The 19,934-nt window shown below is 40.0% G+C and overlaps 1 protein-coding gene across 1 annotated transcript in view; it reads right to left on the bottom strand.

The window, feature by feature from the left end:
• ANAPC1 (anaphase promoting complex subunit 1) overlaps positions 1-19,934 on the bottom strand; it is a 592,717-nt gene that overhangs the window by 32,246 nt on the left and 540,537 nt on the right. The window contains exon 41 of the mRNA XM_053712607.1: positions 8,450-8,545. Coding sequence (XP_053568582.1) covers positions 8,450-8,545 — 96 coding nt within the window. The remainder of the gene's footprint in view (positions 1-8,449; positions 8,546-19,934) is intronic.

Here is a 19,934-nt window from a genome sequence, read left to right on the forward strand (position 1 = left end):
GAACGCCTGTCTTTTTATGTGGTCTGAAGACAACTGCGACCTGTGGAACCTCCCCCTTGGGGGAAGTCCCTTGAATTCCAGAAGATAACCCTGGGAGACTATTTCTAGCGCCCAAGGATCCAGAACATCTCTTGCCCAAGCCTGAGCGAAGAGAGAGAGTCTGCCCCCCACCAGATCCGGTCCCGGATCGGGGGCCAATATTTCATGCTGTCTTGGTAGCAGTGGCAGGTTTCTTGGCCTGCTTTCCCTTGTTCCAGCCTTGCATTGGTCTCCAAGCTGGCTTGGCCTGAGAAGTATTACCCTCTTGCTTAGAGGACGTAGCACCTTGGGCTGGTCCGTTTTTACGAAAGGGACGAAAATTAGGTCTATTTTTTGCCTTGAAAGGCCGATCCTGAGGAAGGGCGTGGCCCTTACCCCCAGTGATATCAGAGATAATCTCTTTCAAGTCAGGACCAAACAACGTTTTCCCCTTGAAAGGAATGTTTAGTAGCTTGTTCTTGGAAGACGCATCAGCCGACCAAGATTTCAACCAAAGCGCTCTGCGCGCCACAATAGCAAACCCAGAGTTCTTAGCCGCTAACTTAGCCAATTGCAAAGAGGCGTCTAGAGTGAAAGAATTAGCCAATTTGAGAGCATTGATTCTGTCCATAATCTCCTCATAAGGAGGAGAGTCACTATCGAGCACCTTAAGCAGTTCATCAAACCAGAAATATGCGGCAGTAGTGACAGGGACAATGCATGAAATGGGTTGTAGAAGGTAACCCTGCTGAACAAACATCTTTTTAAGCAAACCTTCTAATTTTTTATCCATAGGATCTTTGAAAGCACAACTATCCTCTATTGGAATAGTGGTGCGTTTGTTTAAAGTAGAAACCGCTCCCTCGACCTTGGGGACTGACTGCCATAAGTCCTTTCTGGGGTCGACCATAGGAAACAATTTTTTAAATATGGGGGGAGGGACGAAAGGAATACCGGGCCTTTCCCATTCTTTATTAACAATGTCCGCCACCCGCTTGGGTATAGGAAAAGCTTCTGGGAGCCCCGGCACCTCTAGAAACTTGTCCATTTTACATAGTTTCTCTGGGATGACTAAATTTTCACAATCATCCAGAGTGGATAATACCTCCTTAAGCAAAATGCGGAGATGTTCCAATTTAAATTTAAATGTAATCACATCAGATTCAGCCTGCTGAGAAATGTTCCCTAAATCAGTAATTTCTCCCTCAGACAAAACCTCCCTGGCCCCCTCAGATTGGGTTAGGGGCCCTTCAGAGATATTAATATCAGCGTCGTCATGCTCTTCAGTAACTAAAACAGAGCAGCCACGCTTACGCTGACAAGGGTTCATTTTGGCTAAAATGTTTTTGACAGAATTATCCATTACAGCCGTTAATTGTTGCATAGTAAGGAGTATTGGCGCGCTAGATGTACTAGGGGCCTCCTGAGTGGGCAAGACTCGTGTAGACGAAGGAGGGAATGATGCAGTACCATGCTTACTCCCCTCACTTGAGGAATCATCTTGGGCATCATTGTCATTATCACATAAATCACATTTATTTAAATGAATAGGAATTCTGGCTTCCCCACATTCAGAACACAGTCTATCTGGTAGTTCAGACATGTTAAACAGGCATAAACTTGATCAGAAAGTACAAAGAACGTTTTAAAATAAAACCGTTACTGTCACTTTAAATTTTAAACTGAACACACTTTATTACTGCAATTGCGAAAAAACATGAAGGAATTGTTCAAAATTCACCAAATTTTCACCACAGCGTCTTAAAGCCTTGAAAATATTGCACACCAATTTTGGAAGCTTTAACCCTTAAAATAACGGAACCGGAGCCGTTTTAAGCTTTAAACCCCTTTACAGTCCCTGGTATCTGCTTTGCTGAGACCCAACCAAACCCAAAGGGGAATACGATACCAAATGACGCCTTCAGAAGTCTTTTATAAGTATCAGAGCTCCTCTCACATGCGACTGCATGCCATGCCTCTCAAAAACAAGTGCGCAACACCGGCGCGAAAATGAGACTCTGCCTATGCTTGGGGAAAGCCCCTAAAGAATAAGGTGTCTAAAACAGTGCCTGCCGATATTATTATATCAAAATACCCAGATAAAATGATTCCTCAAGGCTAAATATGTGTTAATAATCAATCGATTTAGCCCAGAAAAAGTCTACAGTTTAAATAAGCCCTTGTGAAGCCCTTATTTACAATCGTAATAAACATGGCTTACCGGATCCCATAGGGAAAATGACAGCTTCCAGCATTACATCGTCTTGTTAGAATGTGTCATACCTCAAGCAGCAAGAGACTGCAAACTGTTCCCCCAACTGAAGTTAATTGCTCTCAACAGTCCTGTGTGGAACAGCCATGGATTTTAGTTACGGTTGCTAAAATCATTTTCCTCATACAAACAGAATTCTTCATCTCTTTTCTGTTTCTGAGTAAATAGTACGTACCAGCACTATTTGAAAATAACAAACTCTTGATTGAATAATGAAAAACTACAGTTAAACACTAAAAAACTCTAAGCCATCTCCGTGGAGATGTTGCCTGTACAACGGCAAAGAGAATGACTGGGGTAGGCGGAGCCTAGGAGGGATCATGTGACCAGCTTTGCTGGGCTCTTTGCCATTTCCTGTTGGGGAAGAGAATATCCCACAAGTAAGGATGACGCCGTGGACCGGACACACCTATGTTGGAGAAACACATCCAAATGATAAAATCTCGTAAAAATTTGAAGGTATAACCAAGTAGTACCCTTGCAAAATTGTTCAATTAAAGCCTCCTTTTTTAAGATCCAGGAGGTAGAGCCAAGAAGCCGAAGTAACTGCAGTAAGCCTTCTGACCTCTACGCAGATGGGGAAAAAAAGAAAAAGAAAGAACCAGAATTTCCTGATTAATATGTTGAGAAGAGACAACCTTCGGAAAGAAATTATAGTGAGTCCTAAAAACCACATCGTACTCATGGAAAATCAGAAAATGGGTCTTGCAAGACAACGTTGAAAGTTTCAAGATTCTGGCTGAAGAAATAGCTAAAAGAAACAAAAAAATGGTCCATGACAAAAGCAGAGTATCCAACTTATACATAGGTTTAACCCCTTCGTTTCCAGGAATTTCAGAGAAAAACCAAAATACAGTGAATTTTTAGCATTTTTGCTATTACTCCATTTAAACAGAAAGAACTTTTTTTTTTTTTTTTTTTAAATGTACCTATCAAAAAAAATAATAATAATAAAATATATATATATTTTAGTAGACAACTGAAGGTATTGAGCTAGCCCCATTTTGGTATATTTCATGCCACTGTTTCGCCGCCAAATGTGATAACATCAAAAATCTTTTTCAAACAGTGTTTCTCACTGAAATGTACATACCTCTTGTGTAGTTATAACACAAATGGAAGTAAAAGCTTCTATGGGACCACCTTTATACAAAAGTAGACATGCATGGCTTTGCTATTTTTTTTGGTAATTATGAGGCAGCTAATTGTAGCTGTGCACCATACTTCTGAAATCCCTTGCAGTGAAGGGGTCAATTAATTAGCTGGCAAGGGTTATAGTATTATAGTCTAGGGATTATCCTCCCACCTCCCTGATCCTTTCTTAACAGCCCCCTACCACCACCTATACTCCTCACCACCATCTTAGGTACTGTCAGACAGTCTGCCAGTATTAGGTTTTAGGGCTTTTTATATTTGCAAAAATGTATTTGATAAATTTATTTATTTTCTGCAGTATAGAATCCCCCCTTCCTGATCTCTGCTAAACAGCTATCTAACCCCCCCCCCCCTCCTAGTGGTGTCCACCAACTTATGTACTGGCAGCTGACTGCCTATACCCAGGTTAGGTATTTATTTATTTTTTCATTTTTTTTTTCAGTAGTGTAGCGGTCCCCCTACCTCCCCTCCTATCACCAAAGTAGGGCCCCCCACCCCGATTCCCCATTTTCTGTAGTGTAGAGGCCCCTGCCACTCCCTCCACCCTCTCTGCCGCCCACTTGCCTCCCTTCAGCACCTCCCACCAGCACTGAAGGAGATTGTTACAGAAAGTAGCACAGACCGTGTCACTGTCTGTAACGACATGGCAATCTCAACTCATATGGTAATGGAGCATCAGGCATGCTCTGTTACCATATGAGGAGAGATTGCAATACTCTCAATACTAATTTGAGACTCCACAGAGAATCTGGTCTAACCACAGGACTAATCCAGATAAGTGCCTGCACAAAAGATGATATATCAGGAAATCCTGCAAGATTATGTATCATACAAACCTGAAAAGTCAGAAATTTGACTCTTCAATGAAGTGGCCGATAAACCCTCATTTAGTGCTTCCTGAAGAAATTGCAAAATCCTAAGAATACAAAGACTAAGAAATTCAAAATAATTTCCATATCTTAGGAGAGAGTCCAAAAAACCTCTTTGGTGCAAAAACCAAACATGCTATTCCCTCGCCATCAAACAGCAGCAGATGTGGAGGCAAGCAAGGATCTTGAGACATAAAAGCCTCCAAAATGGAAGAATCCAGTAATAAGAGCTGGACATCTGAAGTGGTCTAAAGCTGCAGGATTACCTGCTAGATCTTACCCACCACCCCCGTTTCCTGCCGATAACAGGATACGTCGGCTTCAGGTGCCAGGGGTGTACACAACATGGCACCTGAAGCCGACGTATCCTGTTATTAATGGTGGTGGGTAGGATCTAGCAGGTAATCCTGCAGCTTTTCTTTTTAATGTGTGCAATTATTAAAGGTTAAGTTTTAGCCTAAAGCTGTATTACGTTGAGGGTGAGTGCTATAAGCCCCCAACTTTGGTTCTCTCCTGTCTATGGGAGGGAGGGTGGGTGGATTCTACTATAGTGGGGTAGCACCGGATCTCTTAAGATCTTATACCTCAGTAATTCATTAGTCATAGTGCCAGCTTTTCATTTTTTCTGTGCATTGAAACTATACAAGGATAATAATAATGCAATCAACATCCTTCATCGCTAGAGAACTCTTGGTTCTCCCCTGGTAATTGACATAAGCCACTGCTGTGACATTTGTCAGAATGAAACCTGATACAGGTCTCGCACTTAAGAGGGACCAACCCTGAAGAGCCCTGAAAATTGCTCTGTGGTTTAGAACATTGATTGGTAACCTCGCCTTCAGAGGAAGCCAAACACCTTGCCCCTTTTGAGACTCCCAGACAGCTCTCCATTCTGGAAAACTAGTGTCACTTGTAATGACAGCCCAAGATGGACTTAGACACTCCTTGAATCAGAAACCTGAGAGATAACCACTAGGAAAGAGATTGTCTTGTTTTATAAACTAGACAAACTGACCGAGACAAGTTTAAATAATTCCCCTTTTACTGCATGAGCATACAGTGATGAAGAGGGAGCTAGTAAAAACTTGCAAAGAAATGGCAGCTGAAGCTACAACCATCAAACCGATAAGTTCCATGCACTGAGCAACTGGTGGATAAGATGTTATTTAAAGTGCTTCACAGGTACTCTGGAACGTTGCTCTGCGAATCTCTATCAGATTAAAGGGACAGTCTACTGTTATTGTTTAAAAAGATAGATAATTCCCTTATTACCCATTCCCCAGTTTTGCAGAACCAACACAGTTATATTAATACACATATCTCTGTGATTACCTTGTATCTAAGCCTCTGCAGACTGCCCCATTATCTCAGACATGCAGTTTAGCCAATCAGTGCAGACTCATAAATAACACCAAAGGAGTGAGCACAATGTTATATATATATGAAACACATGAACTAGCACTGTCTAACTGTGAACATTTTCAAAATGCTCTGAGCTAAGAGGCGGTTTTAAATTTTGTTAGAAATCAGTTTGAGTTTACCTAGGTTTAGCTTTTCAAAAAATACCACCAAGGGAACAAAGCAAATTTGATGATATAAGTAAATTAGAAATTTATTTACAATTGCATGCCCTATCTGAATCATGAAAGTTTAATTTTGACTAGACTGTCCCTTTAAGATGCATAGGCCCTGAGACTAGGAAAGGAATTCTGGAGAGTGGAATTAAAAATCTTTGGAAAATTGATCTTAGATACAAAGTCCTATAAATTGAATAATGGGTACCGGGGGAAGAGACGCTAAATGCAAGAAGCAACAGATATGCCCTGTGCTTAGATTACAGACAGAACCTTTGTGAACATCCTGTGAGCCAACGCCAGCCGAAACAGCTTAAAGGCAAACCAGAGGAATTTGTATGATGCCTTAGAATGGGATCATGAAAATATGTGCCCAAGTCAATACTGGTCATGAACTGACCTGGCTGTTAAATTAGTGCAAATTGTTTCCATTGTTTAGGTAGAAACCCTCAGAAATTTGTTCAGAGATTTTATATTGTTCTGAACGTGCCTTCCTTGTTTGGCATTATAAAAGTATTGGAGAAGTAGCCAAGGCAATTACTCACCATGCATCCTGTATACATTAAAAAAGGCATCTGCCTCTCAAGCATTTTAGTGAACATAAAGCAAAAGAAACCTTACTCAAAGGTGGCCTAATTCTGAAATCCTCTGATACTATACTTAGAATACAGGGATACTGGACAGATCAGCACCAATCCTGCATAAACAAACTTAATCAGTTCCCTACCGCCCCATCAAGCTGCCTTAGAGAAAATGGACAATTTCTGTGTCTGCTTGGACTTGTTCCAATAAGTTCCTGGCTTCCAAAAGGACTTTGGAAGATTTGATTTCTGAGCACACAATAGCACAGATTTTTGGATTAGGCGTTCTCTTAGAACATTTGTTGCATCTTTCCCCTTTGTACTGTACCAGGACAAACTACTCTGACACCATATTTGCAGACCAGGACATCAATCAAAAGGCACAGCTGGCCAGTACCGCTAAAGCAGCATTATTTGCAGTCCTGAATTTCTTCTAAGGAAACTCTGCAGACCCCATCTCCAAAAAAGGGTTACACTAAACAGTTATTGCTCCAGTCACAGGCAACACTCACTGCAGAATAGAATAAAAAATCCCACCTGCAGAAACGCTCATGATAGGGTTAACATTTCCAGTCAATAGAATCTTTGAAGGATGTGCTGTACCCAAACGGAATATTAGGATGTCTTGCCAGTGTAAAAATGGCACCATCCACCTAGGGAGCCTACTCCCAAACCTCAGATTTTGAGATTAGCTCAGGAAACATCTGTTTGAGAAGGAAGAAACGGTTTACCAAGTCTATTCAAATGCCTTGGAAATCACCTCTGAAATGGTGTCAAGTACTGGAAAGACTGCCACAGACTTAGCAGCAGGCTTAACCAATAAATCCAGTTGATTAACAGATTGATTCTCAAAGGAAGGGGACTCACGGACACCCAGAGTCACTGAAACCTCTAGCAAAAGTGACTATAAAAGATCCAACTTAAATAGGAAAAGGGAAGTCTCTGAATCCTGTTCTAAGGACAAATATGATCCTCATACAAAAAAGTATAGGACGCAATAGAAACCGCTATTAATATTCTATTTGTAAGCGGTCCAAAAGAAGAATCTTCTACTGCAGAGAACATTACTCTGGTCACAGACGTTTGTGCTTACCAGCAGGTGGCACAGCCCCTAACACCTCTACAATAGAAGAACAAAGATAAATCCTAAAGGTCAGAAAAAAAATCCATCTTACCTCCCTGAGTAGTATGCAATGGAGAGGGACACTGCCCTTACAAGGGTACGGGGTGACAAACTTGATTAGAGTTGGTAACATTGTCCATGCAACCATACATAGTTACAAAGTAAGACCGACACAAGTATGCAAAGCATACACTTAGTCCAAAAGGGACTGAAAATGTTTCCCCAATCCCCCCTCTAAGGGTCAGAATGAATACTAAGAGAGGGTACAGTTCTAGTCTGCTCTAAAATATACCAATAAGGAGACTGCAACAAAAGAGAGAATATGCCAGTAACAGACTTGCATAAACATGAACTGATATGTAGATAAAATACAAGTACTCTGAGATTACATGTAAAATGCGTATAAACAATAACACACAGACAAAGACTACTGTGGAAAAATGAAAAGTGAAAATTGAAAAGTGAAAATTAATTTACCGTTGCTTATATACACACAACAAATTTACACACACACAGTGAATACAGTTCTTTACAATTGCATTTATGTATAATAGATGGCATAAATATTTTATTAGGATCTACATATTGTACCTTGGATATTGGCAAAGAACATTTGTTTCCATGATGAACTAAGACAATTACAGGATTATCTAAGAACATTACTGTATTTAACTTAAAGGGTGTATTTTAAACTAAACACTGCTGTATAATTAACTACAGGAAGCCTGGCACGTGAAATGTTGCTGTTTTCATCTCTTTAAAAGAAAATCTTTAGTAGCAGGGGGGGGGGGGGGGGGGGGAACGACAACTTGTGTTGGTTCATACATTGACATAACAGAACACTGAATATAATTTACCTGATCAATTGCAATGTAGGCTGGAAGCATTTCAGGATTCTCTTGTGTCACACATTCATATAGTATGGAAGAAAACAGGTCTAGGATTTCTTGTTTCTGAAATAATAATGAAAGCTATCAAACAGAACTAGATAAGAGTACATTTGTATTTCAGTATGTGAAATTAGTATAGAATTTATACCTGACATTAATTTCTTCATATTCTGAGTAACAGCAACAATAGAAAAAATAGAATGAGAAAGAATCACCAAAATATAGGGAAGTACCCCAGGAGAGTTACTCTTGTAACATGTGGAAATTAATGTGAGATTTCTGTTATTTTGTCCCATGCTAAAAGTTTAGATTTTGTTTTGACATGTATATACACAGATATATATATATATATATATATACACACACACATACATATATACATATATATATATATATATACATACATACATACATACATACACACACACATATATATTTACACATATATGCAATTTATGCTTGATGTTCTTTATAACCCACCCTTAAGTTTCATTATTAATGGTCTTCACTGCTGGGTATTAGTTCCCAAGAGTAATGGATTGTGGACTCTCATCATCTGTATGGAAAAAAACATTTATGCTTACCTGATAAATTTATTTATTTCATGGTGATGCGAGTCCACAATCCATTACTCATGTAAATTACTCTTCCCTGCCATTAGGAGGTGGCAAAGATTCCCTATACCCCAAAAGCTCTATGAAACCTCTCCCACTTTAGTAGACACTAGTCTGTTATATAGCCAAGCAAAAAAGGTAGGAAAAGAATTAAGAGCAAAAAAATAGGAGCAGGAAAAAAAAAGATGTGCAAAGAAAAATGAAACCATCACTAAACAAAAATAACAGGGTGGGGTCTCGTGGACTCTCACCACCATGAAAATAATTTATCAGGTAAGCATAAATTATGTTTTTTTTTTTTTTTTTTTTAATACAGGTGATGAGAGTCCAAGATCCATTACTCTTGGGAACTAATAACCAGCAGTGAAGTCCATGAATAATGAAAACTAAGGGTGGGATATAAAGAACATCTTTTTTTCAAAGACAAACTAAATCCACAACCCAAATTAAACCCATAGAAAAAAAAACAATTTATGTAAGAACTTACCTGATAAATTCATTTCTTTCATATTGGAAAGAGTCCATGAGCTAGTGACGTATGGGATATACAATCCTACCAGGAGGGGCAAAGTTTCCCAGACCTCAAAATGCCTATAAATACACCCCTCACCACACCCACAATTCAGTTTAACGAATAGCCAAGTAGTGGGGTGATAAAGAAAGGAGTAAAAAGCATCAACAAAGGAATTTGGAAATAATTGTGCTTTATACAAAAAAATCATAACCACCATAAAAAAGGGGTGGGCCTCATGGACTCTTGCCAATATGAAAGAAATGAATTTATCAGGTAAGTTCTCACATAAATTATGTTTTCTTTCATGTAATTGTCAAGAGTCCATGAGCTAGTGACGTATGAGATAGCAATACCCAAGATGTGGAACTCCATGCAAGAGTCACTAGAGAGGGAGGCATAAAAATAAAAACAGCCATTTTTTGTTGAAAAAAATTAATCCACAACCCAAAATATAAGTTTATTCTCATAAATGAAAAGAAAAACTTAAAACATAAGCAGAAGAATCAAACTGAAACAGCTGCCTGAAGAACTTTTCTACCAAAAACTGCTTCCGAAGAAGCAAATACATCAAAACGGTAGAATTTAGTAAATGTATGCAAAGAAGACCAAGTTGTTGCTTTGCAAATCTGATCAACTGAAGCTTCATTCTTAAAAGCCCACGAAGTGGAGACTGATCTAGTAGAATGAGCTGTAATTCTCTGAGGCGGGGCTTGACCCGACTCCAAATAAGCTTGATGAATCAAAAGCTTTAACCACGAAGTCAAGGAAACAGCAGAAGCATTCTGACCTTTCATAGAACCAGAAAATATAACAAATAGACTAGAAGTCTTCCTGAAATCTTTAGTAGCTTCAACATAATATTTCAAAGGTCTTACCACATCCAAAAAATTTAAGGATCTCTCCAAAGAATTCTTAGGATTAGGACACAAGGAAGGGACAGCAATTTCTCTATTAATGTTGTTAGAATTCACAATCTTAGGTAAGAATTTAAATGAAATCCGCAAAACCGCCTTATCCTGATGAAAAATCAGAAAAGGAGATTCACAAGAGAGAGCAGATAATTCAGAAACTCTAGCAGAAGAGATGGCCAAAGGAAACAACACTTTCCAAGAAAGTAGTTTAATGTCCAAAGAATGCATAGGCTCAAATGGAGGAGTCTGTAAAGCCTTCAAAACTAAATTAAGACTCCAAGTAGGAGAGATTGATTTAATGACAGGCTTGATACGAACCAAAGCCTACACAAAACAATGAATATCAGGAAGTTTAGCAATCTTTCTGTGAAATAAAACAGAAAGAACAGAGATTTGTCCTTTCAAGGAATTTGCAGACAAACCTTTATCCAAACCATCCTGAAGAAACTGTAAAATTCTAGGAATTCTGAAAGAATGCCAAGAGAATTTATGTGAAGAACACGATGAAATGTAAGTCTTCCAAACTCGATAATAAATCTTTCTAGAAACAGATTTACGAGCCTGCAACATAGTATTAATCACTGAGTCAGAGAAACCTCTATGACTAAGCACTAAGCGTTCAATTTCCATACCTTCAAATTTAATCATTTGAGATCCTGATAGAAAAATGGACCTTGAGATAAAAGGTCTGGCCTTAGAGGAAGTGGCCAAGGTTGGCAACTGAACATCCGAACAAGATCCGCATACCAAAACCTGTGAGGCCATGCTGGAGCTACCAGCAGCACAAACGATTGCTCCATGATGATTTTGGAGATCACTCTTGGAAGAAGAACTAGAGGCGGGAAAATATAAGCAGGTTGATAACACAGAGGAAGTGTCAATGCATCCACTGCTTCCGCCTGAGGCCTGGACAGGTACCTGGGAAGTTTTTTGTTTAGATGAGATGCCATCAGATCTATTTCTGGAAGCCCCCACATCTGAACAATTTGAGACCACAATCATCAACTTTAGAAGTTTCAAACAATTTTGAAAATCTTCATCCACAGAATCTTCTGAGATTTGAAACACCAAAAAGCAGAAGCAACTTCTACAGTAGAAATGCTTGCTGAAAAAGGCTTTTCGAAGAAAGGTTACCAATTTCAGGTGTCAAGTCCAGCGGGAACGCATGGGAACAGAGTTCCTGCACTATTTTTGCAGGAGGAACTAAGTTCCCCCTGGACAGAGAACAGAAACAATTCAGTAAACATTGCTGCTGGTGAGAGGACCTGGAGCACAGTCTGCTTAGAGGGATAGTGAGGTCCTTTAGTAATGATTAGTAATGAGCAGTAGCACTTCCTACAGTACACTAAAATGCAAGTTTGTTAGCAGTCCTGCTGTGTATGAAGAGCACTAGAAGCAGAAATTTGACCCTTCAAAGAACTTGTAAATAAAACCTTATCTAATCGATCCTGAACATATTGGAGAATTCTAGGAATTCTAAAGGCATGGCACTGAAACTTTAAGATTCACAGCAACAAAAATATATCTTCCATATTTTATGATATTTTTCTCAATACTGGCTCTCACCTACAAAAGAGTATCACCTATCACACCTGAAAAACCTCTGTGCTTCAAAATTCCTCCCTGATGATTGATGTATGTCTGACTGGAATCAAATATATTTAATTTGCTTTAGAAGAGGCCACGACTGAAGAGCTTGAAGAATTGCTCAGAGTTCCAGAATGTTTATAAGAAACCTTATCTCCTGAGGAAACCAAACTTCTTGTGCTCTCCCAGCTTCCCAGACCGCGCCCCCAGCCTGAAAGACTGGCATCTGCTGTCACTATAGCCTAAGATGGATGAAGAAAGGAAGCCTTAAGGGCTAAGAACGGATTGTCTATCCACCATCATAGGGATTGTTTTACTGAAGAGGACATAAGTGAAAGTGAGCAAAATTAAGCACGTTCGATACCACCACCATAAGACCCACACCTTCCATACATTGAGATACTGTTGGAGAAGCAGTACCCTGAAGAAGAAAAAATGCGTTCTGAAATTTCAGTCTGCTGGAGTCTTAAAGATGGGCGCATGGAAACAGAGTCTATGGAAACTCCCAGAAAACAAACTGTGGTACTGGGGAACAAAGAGCTCTTTAGAACATTTATCTTCCATCTGTAATCTTGTAGGAAAGATAGGAGACTCAGAGTCTGAGAAAACACTAGAGAAAGGGATGGAGCCTTAACAAAAATATTGTCTAGGTATGGGTCTACCGAAATGTCATGAGTTCTGAACACAGCCAACAAAGTATCCAAAACTTGGTGAATACGCATGGGGTGGTGGCCAACCGAAATGTAAGGTAATAAACTGGTAATGTTGTTGTGAAATTCAAAACTGAGGAACTGATAATACTACTTGTGAATAGGTTAATGAAGGTATGCATCTTTCAAGTCTATTGTAAACATAAACAAACCCTGTTGGACTAGAGGTATAATTGTACAAATGGCTTCCTTTTTGGAGGTTGGAATGCTCAAAAACTTGTTTAGAGTCTTCAAATCCAATATGGGTCTGAAAGTTCTCTCCTCTTTTGGAACAATAAAGAGATTGGAATAGAACCCCTGAACCTGCTCTGAAACACGGACAGGATGAATAATCCCCATATGCTCCAGATCTGACTCATTGAAAGGAGTCAGCTGCCTTCAAATAATTTTTTTGAAATTGGACAGAAGGGAACGTTCCTTGATAAGGCCTCGCTTGAAAACCTATCCTGTAAACCTGGGAATGACCTTTAAAACACAGGGATCCTGAACTGAATGAAACCAGGCCTTCTGAAAGAGATTTTTTCTACCCCATAGCAGAACAGAATCTGGAATGGGGGCCGCACATTCATGCAGATTTAATGTTCAAAGTGGTGCACAAGTCCTCCTCAAATTAGTTTTGTAATAAAACAATCTAATCGGTCTAAAATCAGAAAAATACAAAGTGTCTGTGATATAAAATATTGAGTGTCTGTGAGGGTTATCTGGGTCCCCAGGCTATGCTATACCTAAAAAGTGGATCTACAAATAGCCTCTGGGCTAGGTGAGTGCATATCACTTAACTGAAAGCAGCACCCACTCCACTGAGCTTACCAGTAAAGAAGAAGCTGTATCCAGTAGAGAGCCGATCTAGTGCTGTTAAGGTAACAGCAGAGTATATAGGAGAGGTGTACACAATGATCCCACATGAGGCGGCTAAGGGAGGTTATGGCTGAAATCCAATAAGAAAGTACTGTGCCAATAACCAAGTACCCCTATACCCCAGAATCCAGAAATCAGCAATGCAGGGGTAAAAGGTCTCACACATTGGTCTCAGCACCCATGTTAATGTAGAAACTGGAACACCTCTAATCTTCGTCTTCCTCCTGGGAGGCAAAGAACAAAATAATACAGGAAGGTGGGAGGACTTAAAAGCTCTTGTTGTTTGGGGATCTTTGTCTCCCCCTAGTGGCAGGAATTCAATCCCACACGTCAAGCCAACTTGACTCTCACCACCATATTAAAGAAATAATAAAAAATAAAAATCAATTTTAAATTGGCATGAGAAAGCTATTTTTATGTATAACCCCCCCCCCCAAAAAAAAAAAACAACAAAAAACAAAGGGTGCTTAGAAACTACTAAAAGTATTATTATTTATTATAAACACATGTTAAAATCAATCAGGCATCATCCTGATAACCTCTCTCCTTTTTGGAGGGCAATTGAGAATTTTCTCCAACATCTAACTGGTAAAGATATACCTCTTTTCCCTGAATTAGCCCTACTCTATATCACTCCGCTAAATTTACTTGCAAAACAAGACACTCTTAATTCCATATTGACCTGAATAAAGCCAGGTCCATTATTGCTCAACGATGGAAGTCCCAATCTGCTCCAACAGAGCAGGAATGGCTCAATAGAACAAATGAGCTCCTCATTCTGGAGAAATATAGTTTTTATAAAAAGTTAGTTGTGTTCTATGTAGGATTGCACCGATACTAGTATCAGTATCGGTACTGATACCAAGTACTTGCACCAGTACTTGTACTCGTGCAAATACTTTGATACTTAAACAGATACCCATGTTCCCATTTAATTTTAAGTTGGAATGGAGACTAAAAATTGTTCACTTCTGTTCTGCCAATAAAAATTGCTGTTATTGTATTTTGTACGTTTGAAAGGAGTGCTTCAAAAGCTGCTACTATACAGCTGGAAGCCTACCTGGGAGAGATCTCTGTACCTCATTCAGACAAACTCCTGAAGTACTGGGCAGTTAATAAACTGAGATTTAATGGCCCAAAAATATCTTTCTGCCCCATAAAGTAGTGTGAAAAGTGAAAGACTGTTCAGCTTAGTGTCAAATGTCCTAACTGATAAAAGAAATTAAAGCTGAACATGCAGAGATGATTCTGTTCCTTAAAAAGAACTTGCCACTAACTTTTGAAAAATGTATTCTAATTGCTAGATTGCCTGTTATACTGCTAGTTCTCATCTTGCACAATTATGCTCAAAACATACTGTACTCTGAGGAACATCCTTAGCTTATATAATTGCAGGAAGAGTGTTCATAGGACCAATTAAGTTAATTCCTATGAACACTCATCCTACAATTATATGACAAGATTTAGATTACATTTGATTGGTAAGTGTTACCAATGCTCTGTTCACATTTCCAACTCCATAGACTTTAATGGAGTTGGACATGTAATGAGAGCATTGGTAAAGCTTACCAGTCAATGTAATATATCCCATAGTGTTGTCCCCATGATTAAACGGTGCACTGTTATATTTTTTTTACTGTAATGCACTTTCAGTTGGTTGTGATTTTACATTTCTTATGTATTGTCATTAGTAATATATTTTATTGTAATATTTTTATTTATAAACATGTTCTGTGAAATTTCTTCAAGTTTTTAAAACTTTGTGACAACAAGCAAAGAAACCTGTTTTATTCTTTCATAATGTCTTTTGAGTTACAGTTCTTCATAATTATAAAAAAGCTATCTTAAATCAGTCTGTATTGCACTTCTATTGGGCACAGTATAAAAGGAACTTCAGATAGTAGGGTATCGCAAGATGGGGGGATGCCCATTCCTCTACACTTTCATAATCCCTTATGTATGGCATCTTTTTATATGTTCCTGAACTTTCCACCGCCTACTTCCCTTTTTTTCTCTGTAGTAGTCTATACCTGCTGCATTTTTTCCTATCATTACTCACTCTACTTGCTTTGTTATACTAATTATTCAAACTTGTTGAATATGATTAACTTTGACCATTATTGTCTTAAGGGACAGGCCCCCCATAATGCAATAATGCTCACTTGCTTTCACAATCTCAGTTTACTTGTTATTTACGTTGCGGTTTGTTTAAAAACATAATTTATGCTTACCTGATAAATTTATTTCTCTTGTAGTGTGTTCAGTCCACGGGTCATCCATTACTTATGGGATATATTCTCCTTCCCAACAGGAAGTTGCAAGAGGATCACCCAAGCAGAGCTGCTATATAGCTCCTCCCCTCACATGTCATATCCAGTCATTCGACCGAAACAAGACAAGAAAGGAGAAACTATAGAGTGCAGTGGTGACTGGAGTTTTAATTAAAATTTAGAACTGCCTTAAAAAAAGACAGGGCGGGCCGTGGACTGAACACACTACAAGAGAAATAAATTTATCAGGTAAGCATAAATTATGTTTTCTCTTGTTAAGTGTGTTCAGTCCACGGGTCATCCATTACTTATGGGATACCAATACCAAAGCTAAAGTACACGGATGATGGGAGGGACAAGGCAGGAACATTAAACAGAAGGAACCACTGCCTGTAGAACCTCTCTCCTAAAAACAGCCTCCGAAGAAGCAAAAGTGTCAAATTTGTAAAATTTTGAAAAGTTATGAAGTGAAGACCAAGTTGCAGCCTTGCAAATCTGTTCAACAGAGGCCTCATTCTTAAAGGCCCAGGTGGAAGCCACAGCTCTAGTGGAATGAGCTGTAATTCTTTCAGGGGGCTGCTGTCCAGCAGTCTCATAGGCTAAACGTATTATGCTACGAAGCCAAAAAGAGAGAGAGGTGGCCGAAGCCTTTTGACCTTTCCTCTGTCCAGAATAAACGACAAACAGAGAAGAAGTTTGCCGAAAATCTTTAGTTGCCTGTAAGTAGAACTTCAGGGCACGGACTACGTCCAGATTATACAAAAGACGTTCCTTCTTTGAAGAAGGATTAGGACATAATGATGGAACAACAATCTCTTGATTGATATTCCTGTTAGAAACTACCTTAGGTAAAAACTCAGGTTTAGTACGCAGAACTACCTTGTCTGAATGAAAAATCAGATAAGGAGAATCACAATGTAAGGCAGATAACTCAGAGACTCTTCGAGCCGAGGAAATAGCCATCAAAAACAGATAACAGCTTAATATCAATGGAATGAAGGGGTTCAAACGGAACACCTTGGAGAACTTTAAGAACTAAGTTTAAGCTCCACGGCGGAGCAACAGTCTTAAACACAGGCTTAATCCTAGCTAAAGCCTGACAAAAAGCCTGAACGTCTGGAACTTCTGCCAGACGTTTGTGTAAAAGAATAGACAGAGCAGAGATCTGTCCCTTTAACGAACTAGCAGATAAGCCCTTTTCTAAACCCTCTTGTAGAAAAGACAATATCCTAGGAATCCTAACCTTACTCCATGAGTAACTCTTGGATTCACACCAATATAAATATTTACGCCATATCTTATGGTAAATTTTTCTGGTAACAGGTTTCCGAGCCTGTATTAATGTATCAATAACCGACTCAGAGAAACCACGCTTTGATAGAATCAAGCGTTCAATCTCCATGCAGTCAGCCTCAGAGAAATTAGGCTTGGATGGTTGAAAGGACCCTGAATTAGAAGGTCCTGCCTCAGAGGCAGAGACCATGGTGGACAGGACGACATGTCCACTAGGTCTGCATACCAGGTCCTGGGTGGCCACGCAGGTGCTATCAGAATCACAGATGCTCTCTCCTGTTTGATCTTGGCAATCAGTCGAGGCAGCAAAGGAAACGGTGGAAACACATAGGCCATGTTGAAAACCCAAGGGGCTGCTAGTGCATCTATCAGCACCGCTCCCTGGACCTGGATCCGTAACAAGGAAGTTTGGCGTTCTGGCGAGATGCCATGAGATCCAGTTCCGGTTCGCCCCAAAGAAGAATCAGTTGGGCAAAGACCTCCGGGTGAAGTTCCCACTCCCCCGGATGAAAGGTCTGGCGACTTAGAAAGTCCGCCTCCCAGTTCTCCACGCCTGGGATGTAGATCGCTGACAGGTGGCAAGAGTGAGACTCTGCCCAGCGAATTATCTTCGAGACTTCTAACATCGCTAGGGAACTCCTGGTTCCCCCTTGATGGTTGATGTAAGCCACAGTCGTGATGTTGTCCGACTGAAATCTGATGAACCTCAGAGTTGCTAACTGAGGCCAAGCTAGAAGAGCATTGAATATTGCTCTTAATTCCAGAATGTTTATTGGGAGGAGTTTCTCCTCCTGAGTCCACGATCCCTGAGCCTTCAGGGAGTTCCAGACTGCGCCCCAGCCTAGTAGGCTGGCATCTGTTGTTACAATCGTCCAATCTGGCCTGCGAAAGGTCATTCCTTTGGACGGATGGACCCGAGACAACCACCAGAGAAGAGAATCTCTGGCCTCCTGGTCCAGATTCAGTAGAGGGGACAGATCTGAGTAATCCCCATTCCACTGACTTAGCATGCATAATTGCAGCGGTCTGAGATGTAGGCGCGCAAATGGCACTATGTCCATTGCCGCGACCATTAAGCCGATTACTTCCATGCACTGAGCTACTGACGTGCTTGGAATGGAATGAAGGACACGGCAAGCATTTAGAATTTTTGATAACCTGGACTCCGTCAGGTAAATCTTCATCTCTACAGAATCTATAAGAGTCCCTAGAAAGGGGACCCTTGTGAGTGGTAATAGAGAACTCTTTAGCTAGCTTAAGTGCTTTAAGCTTGTTCATAATCTCATCCAATGGTGCTGTGCGAATAGCCTCTTCCAGAGACTCAAACCAGAATGCCGCCGCAGCGGTGACGGGCGCAATGCATGCAAGGGGCTGTAATATAAAACCTTGTTGAACAAACATTTTCTTAAGGTAACCTTCTAATTTTTTATCCATTGGATCTGAGAAAGCACAACTATCCTCCACCGGGATAGTGGTACGCTTAGCTAAAGTAGAAACTGCTCCCTCCACCTTAGGGACCGTCTGCCATAAGTCTCGTGTGGTAGCGTCTATTGGGAACATTTTTCTAAATATCGGAGGAGGGGAAAAAGGCACACCGGGTCTATCCCACTCCTTGCTAATAATCTCTGTAAGCCTTTTAGGTATAGGAAAAACGTCAGTACACACCGGTACCGCAAAGTATTTATCCAGCCTACATAATTTCTCTGGGATTGCAACCGTGTCACAATCATTCAGAGCCGCTAACACCTCCCCTAGCAATACACGGAGGTTCTCAAGCTTAAATTTAAAATTTGAAATTTCTGAATCCGGTCTCCCTGGATCAGATCCGTCACCCACAGAATGAAGCTCTCCGTCCTCATGTTCTGCAAATTGTGACGCAGTATCGGACATGGCTCTCGTGTCATCAGCACGCTCTGTCCTTAACCCAGAGCTATCGCGCTTGCCTCTTAACTCAGGCAAGTTAGATAATACTTCTGTCATAACATTAGCCATATCTTGCAAAGTGATTTGTAAGGGCCTTGATGTACTTGGCGCCACAATATCACGCACCTCCTGAGCGGGAGGCGAAGGTACTGACACGTGAGGAGAGTTAGCCGGCATAACTTCCCCCTCGTTGTCTGGTGATAATTTCTTTACCGGTAAAGACAGACTTTTATTTAAAGTAACATCAATACAATTGGTACACATATTTCTATTGGGCTCCACATTGGCTTTTAAACATAATGAACAAGCAGATTCATCTGTATCAGACATGTTTAAACAGACTAGCAATGAGGCTAGCAAGCTTGGAAAATACTTTCAATAAATTTACAAGCAATATAAAAAACGCTGCTGCGCTTTTTAAAACCACAAAAAAACTGTCACAGTTGAAATAACAATGAACTAATTCAGTTATAGCAACCAAATTTTAACAGTAAATGTATGAAATTAGCAGAGGATTGCACCCACTAGCAAAAGGATGATTTAACCCCTTAATACCCAAAACGGATAATCAATTTAACAGTTAACGTTTTTATCACAGTCAAACACACTGTCACAGGTCTGCTGTGACTGATTACCTCCCTCAAAAATAAATTTTGAAGACCCCTGAGCTCTCTGGAGACGTCCTGGATCAAGGAGGAAGAAGCAGGAAGACTGTGATTGAATTGGTACACATATTTCTATTGGGCTCCACATTGGCTTTTAAACATAATGA

The sequence above is a fragment of the Bombina bombina genome, chromosome 4 (assembly GCF_027579735.1).
Source record: "Bombina bombina isolate aBomBom1 chromosome 4, aBomBom1.pri, whole genome shotgun sequence".
In the NCBI taxonomy this organism is placed as follows: domain Eukaryota; kingdom Metazoa; phylum Chordata; class Amphibia; order Anura; family Bombinatoridae; genus Bombina; species Bombina bombina.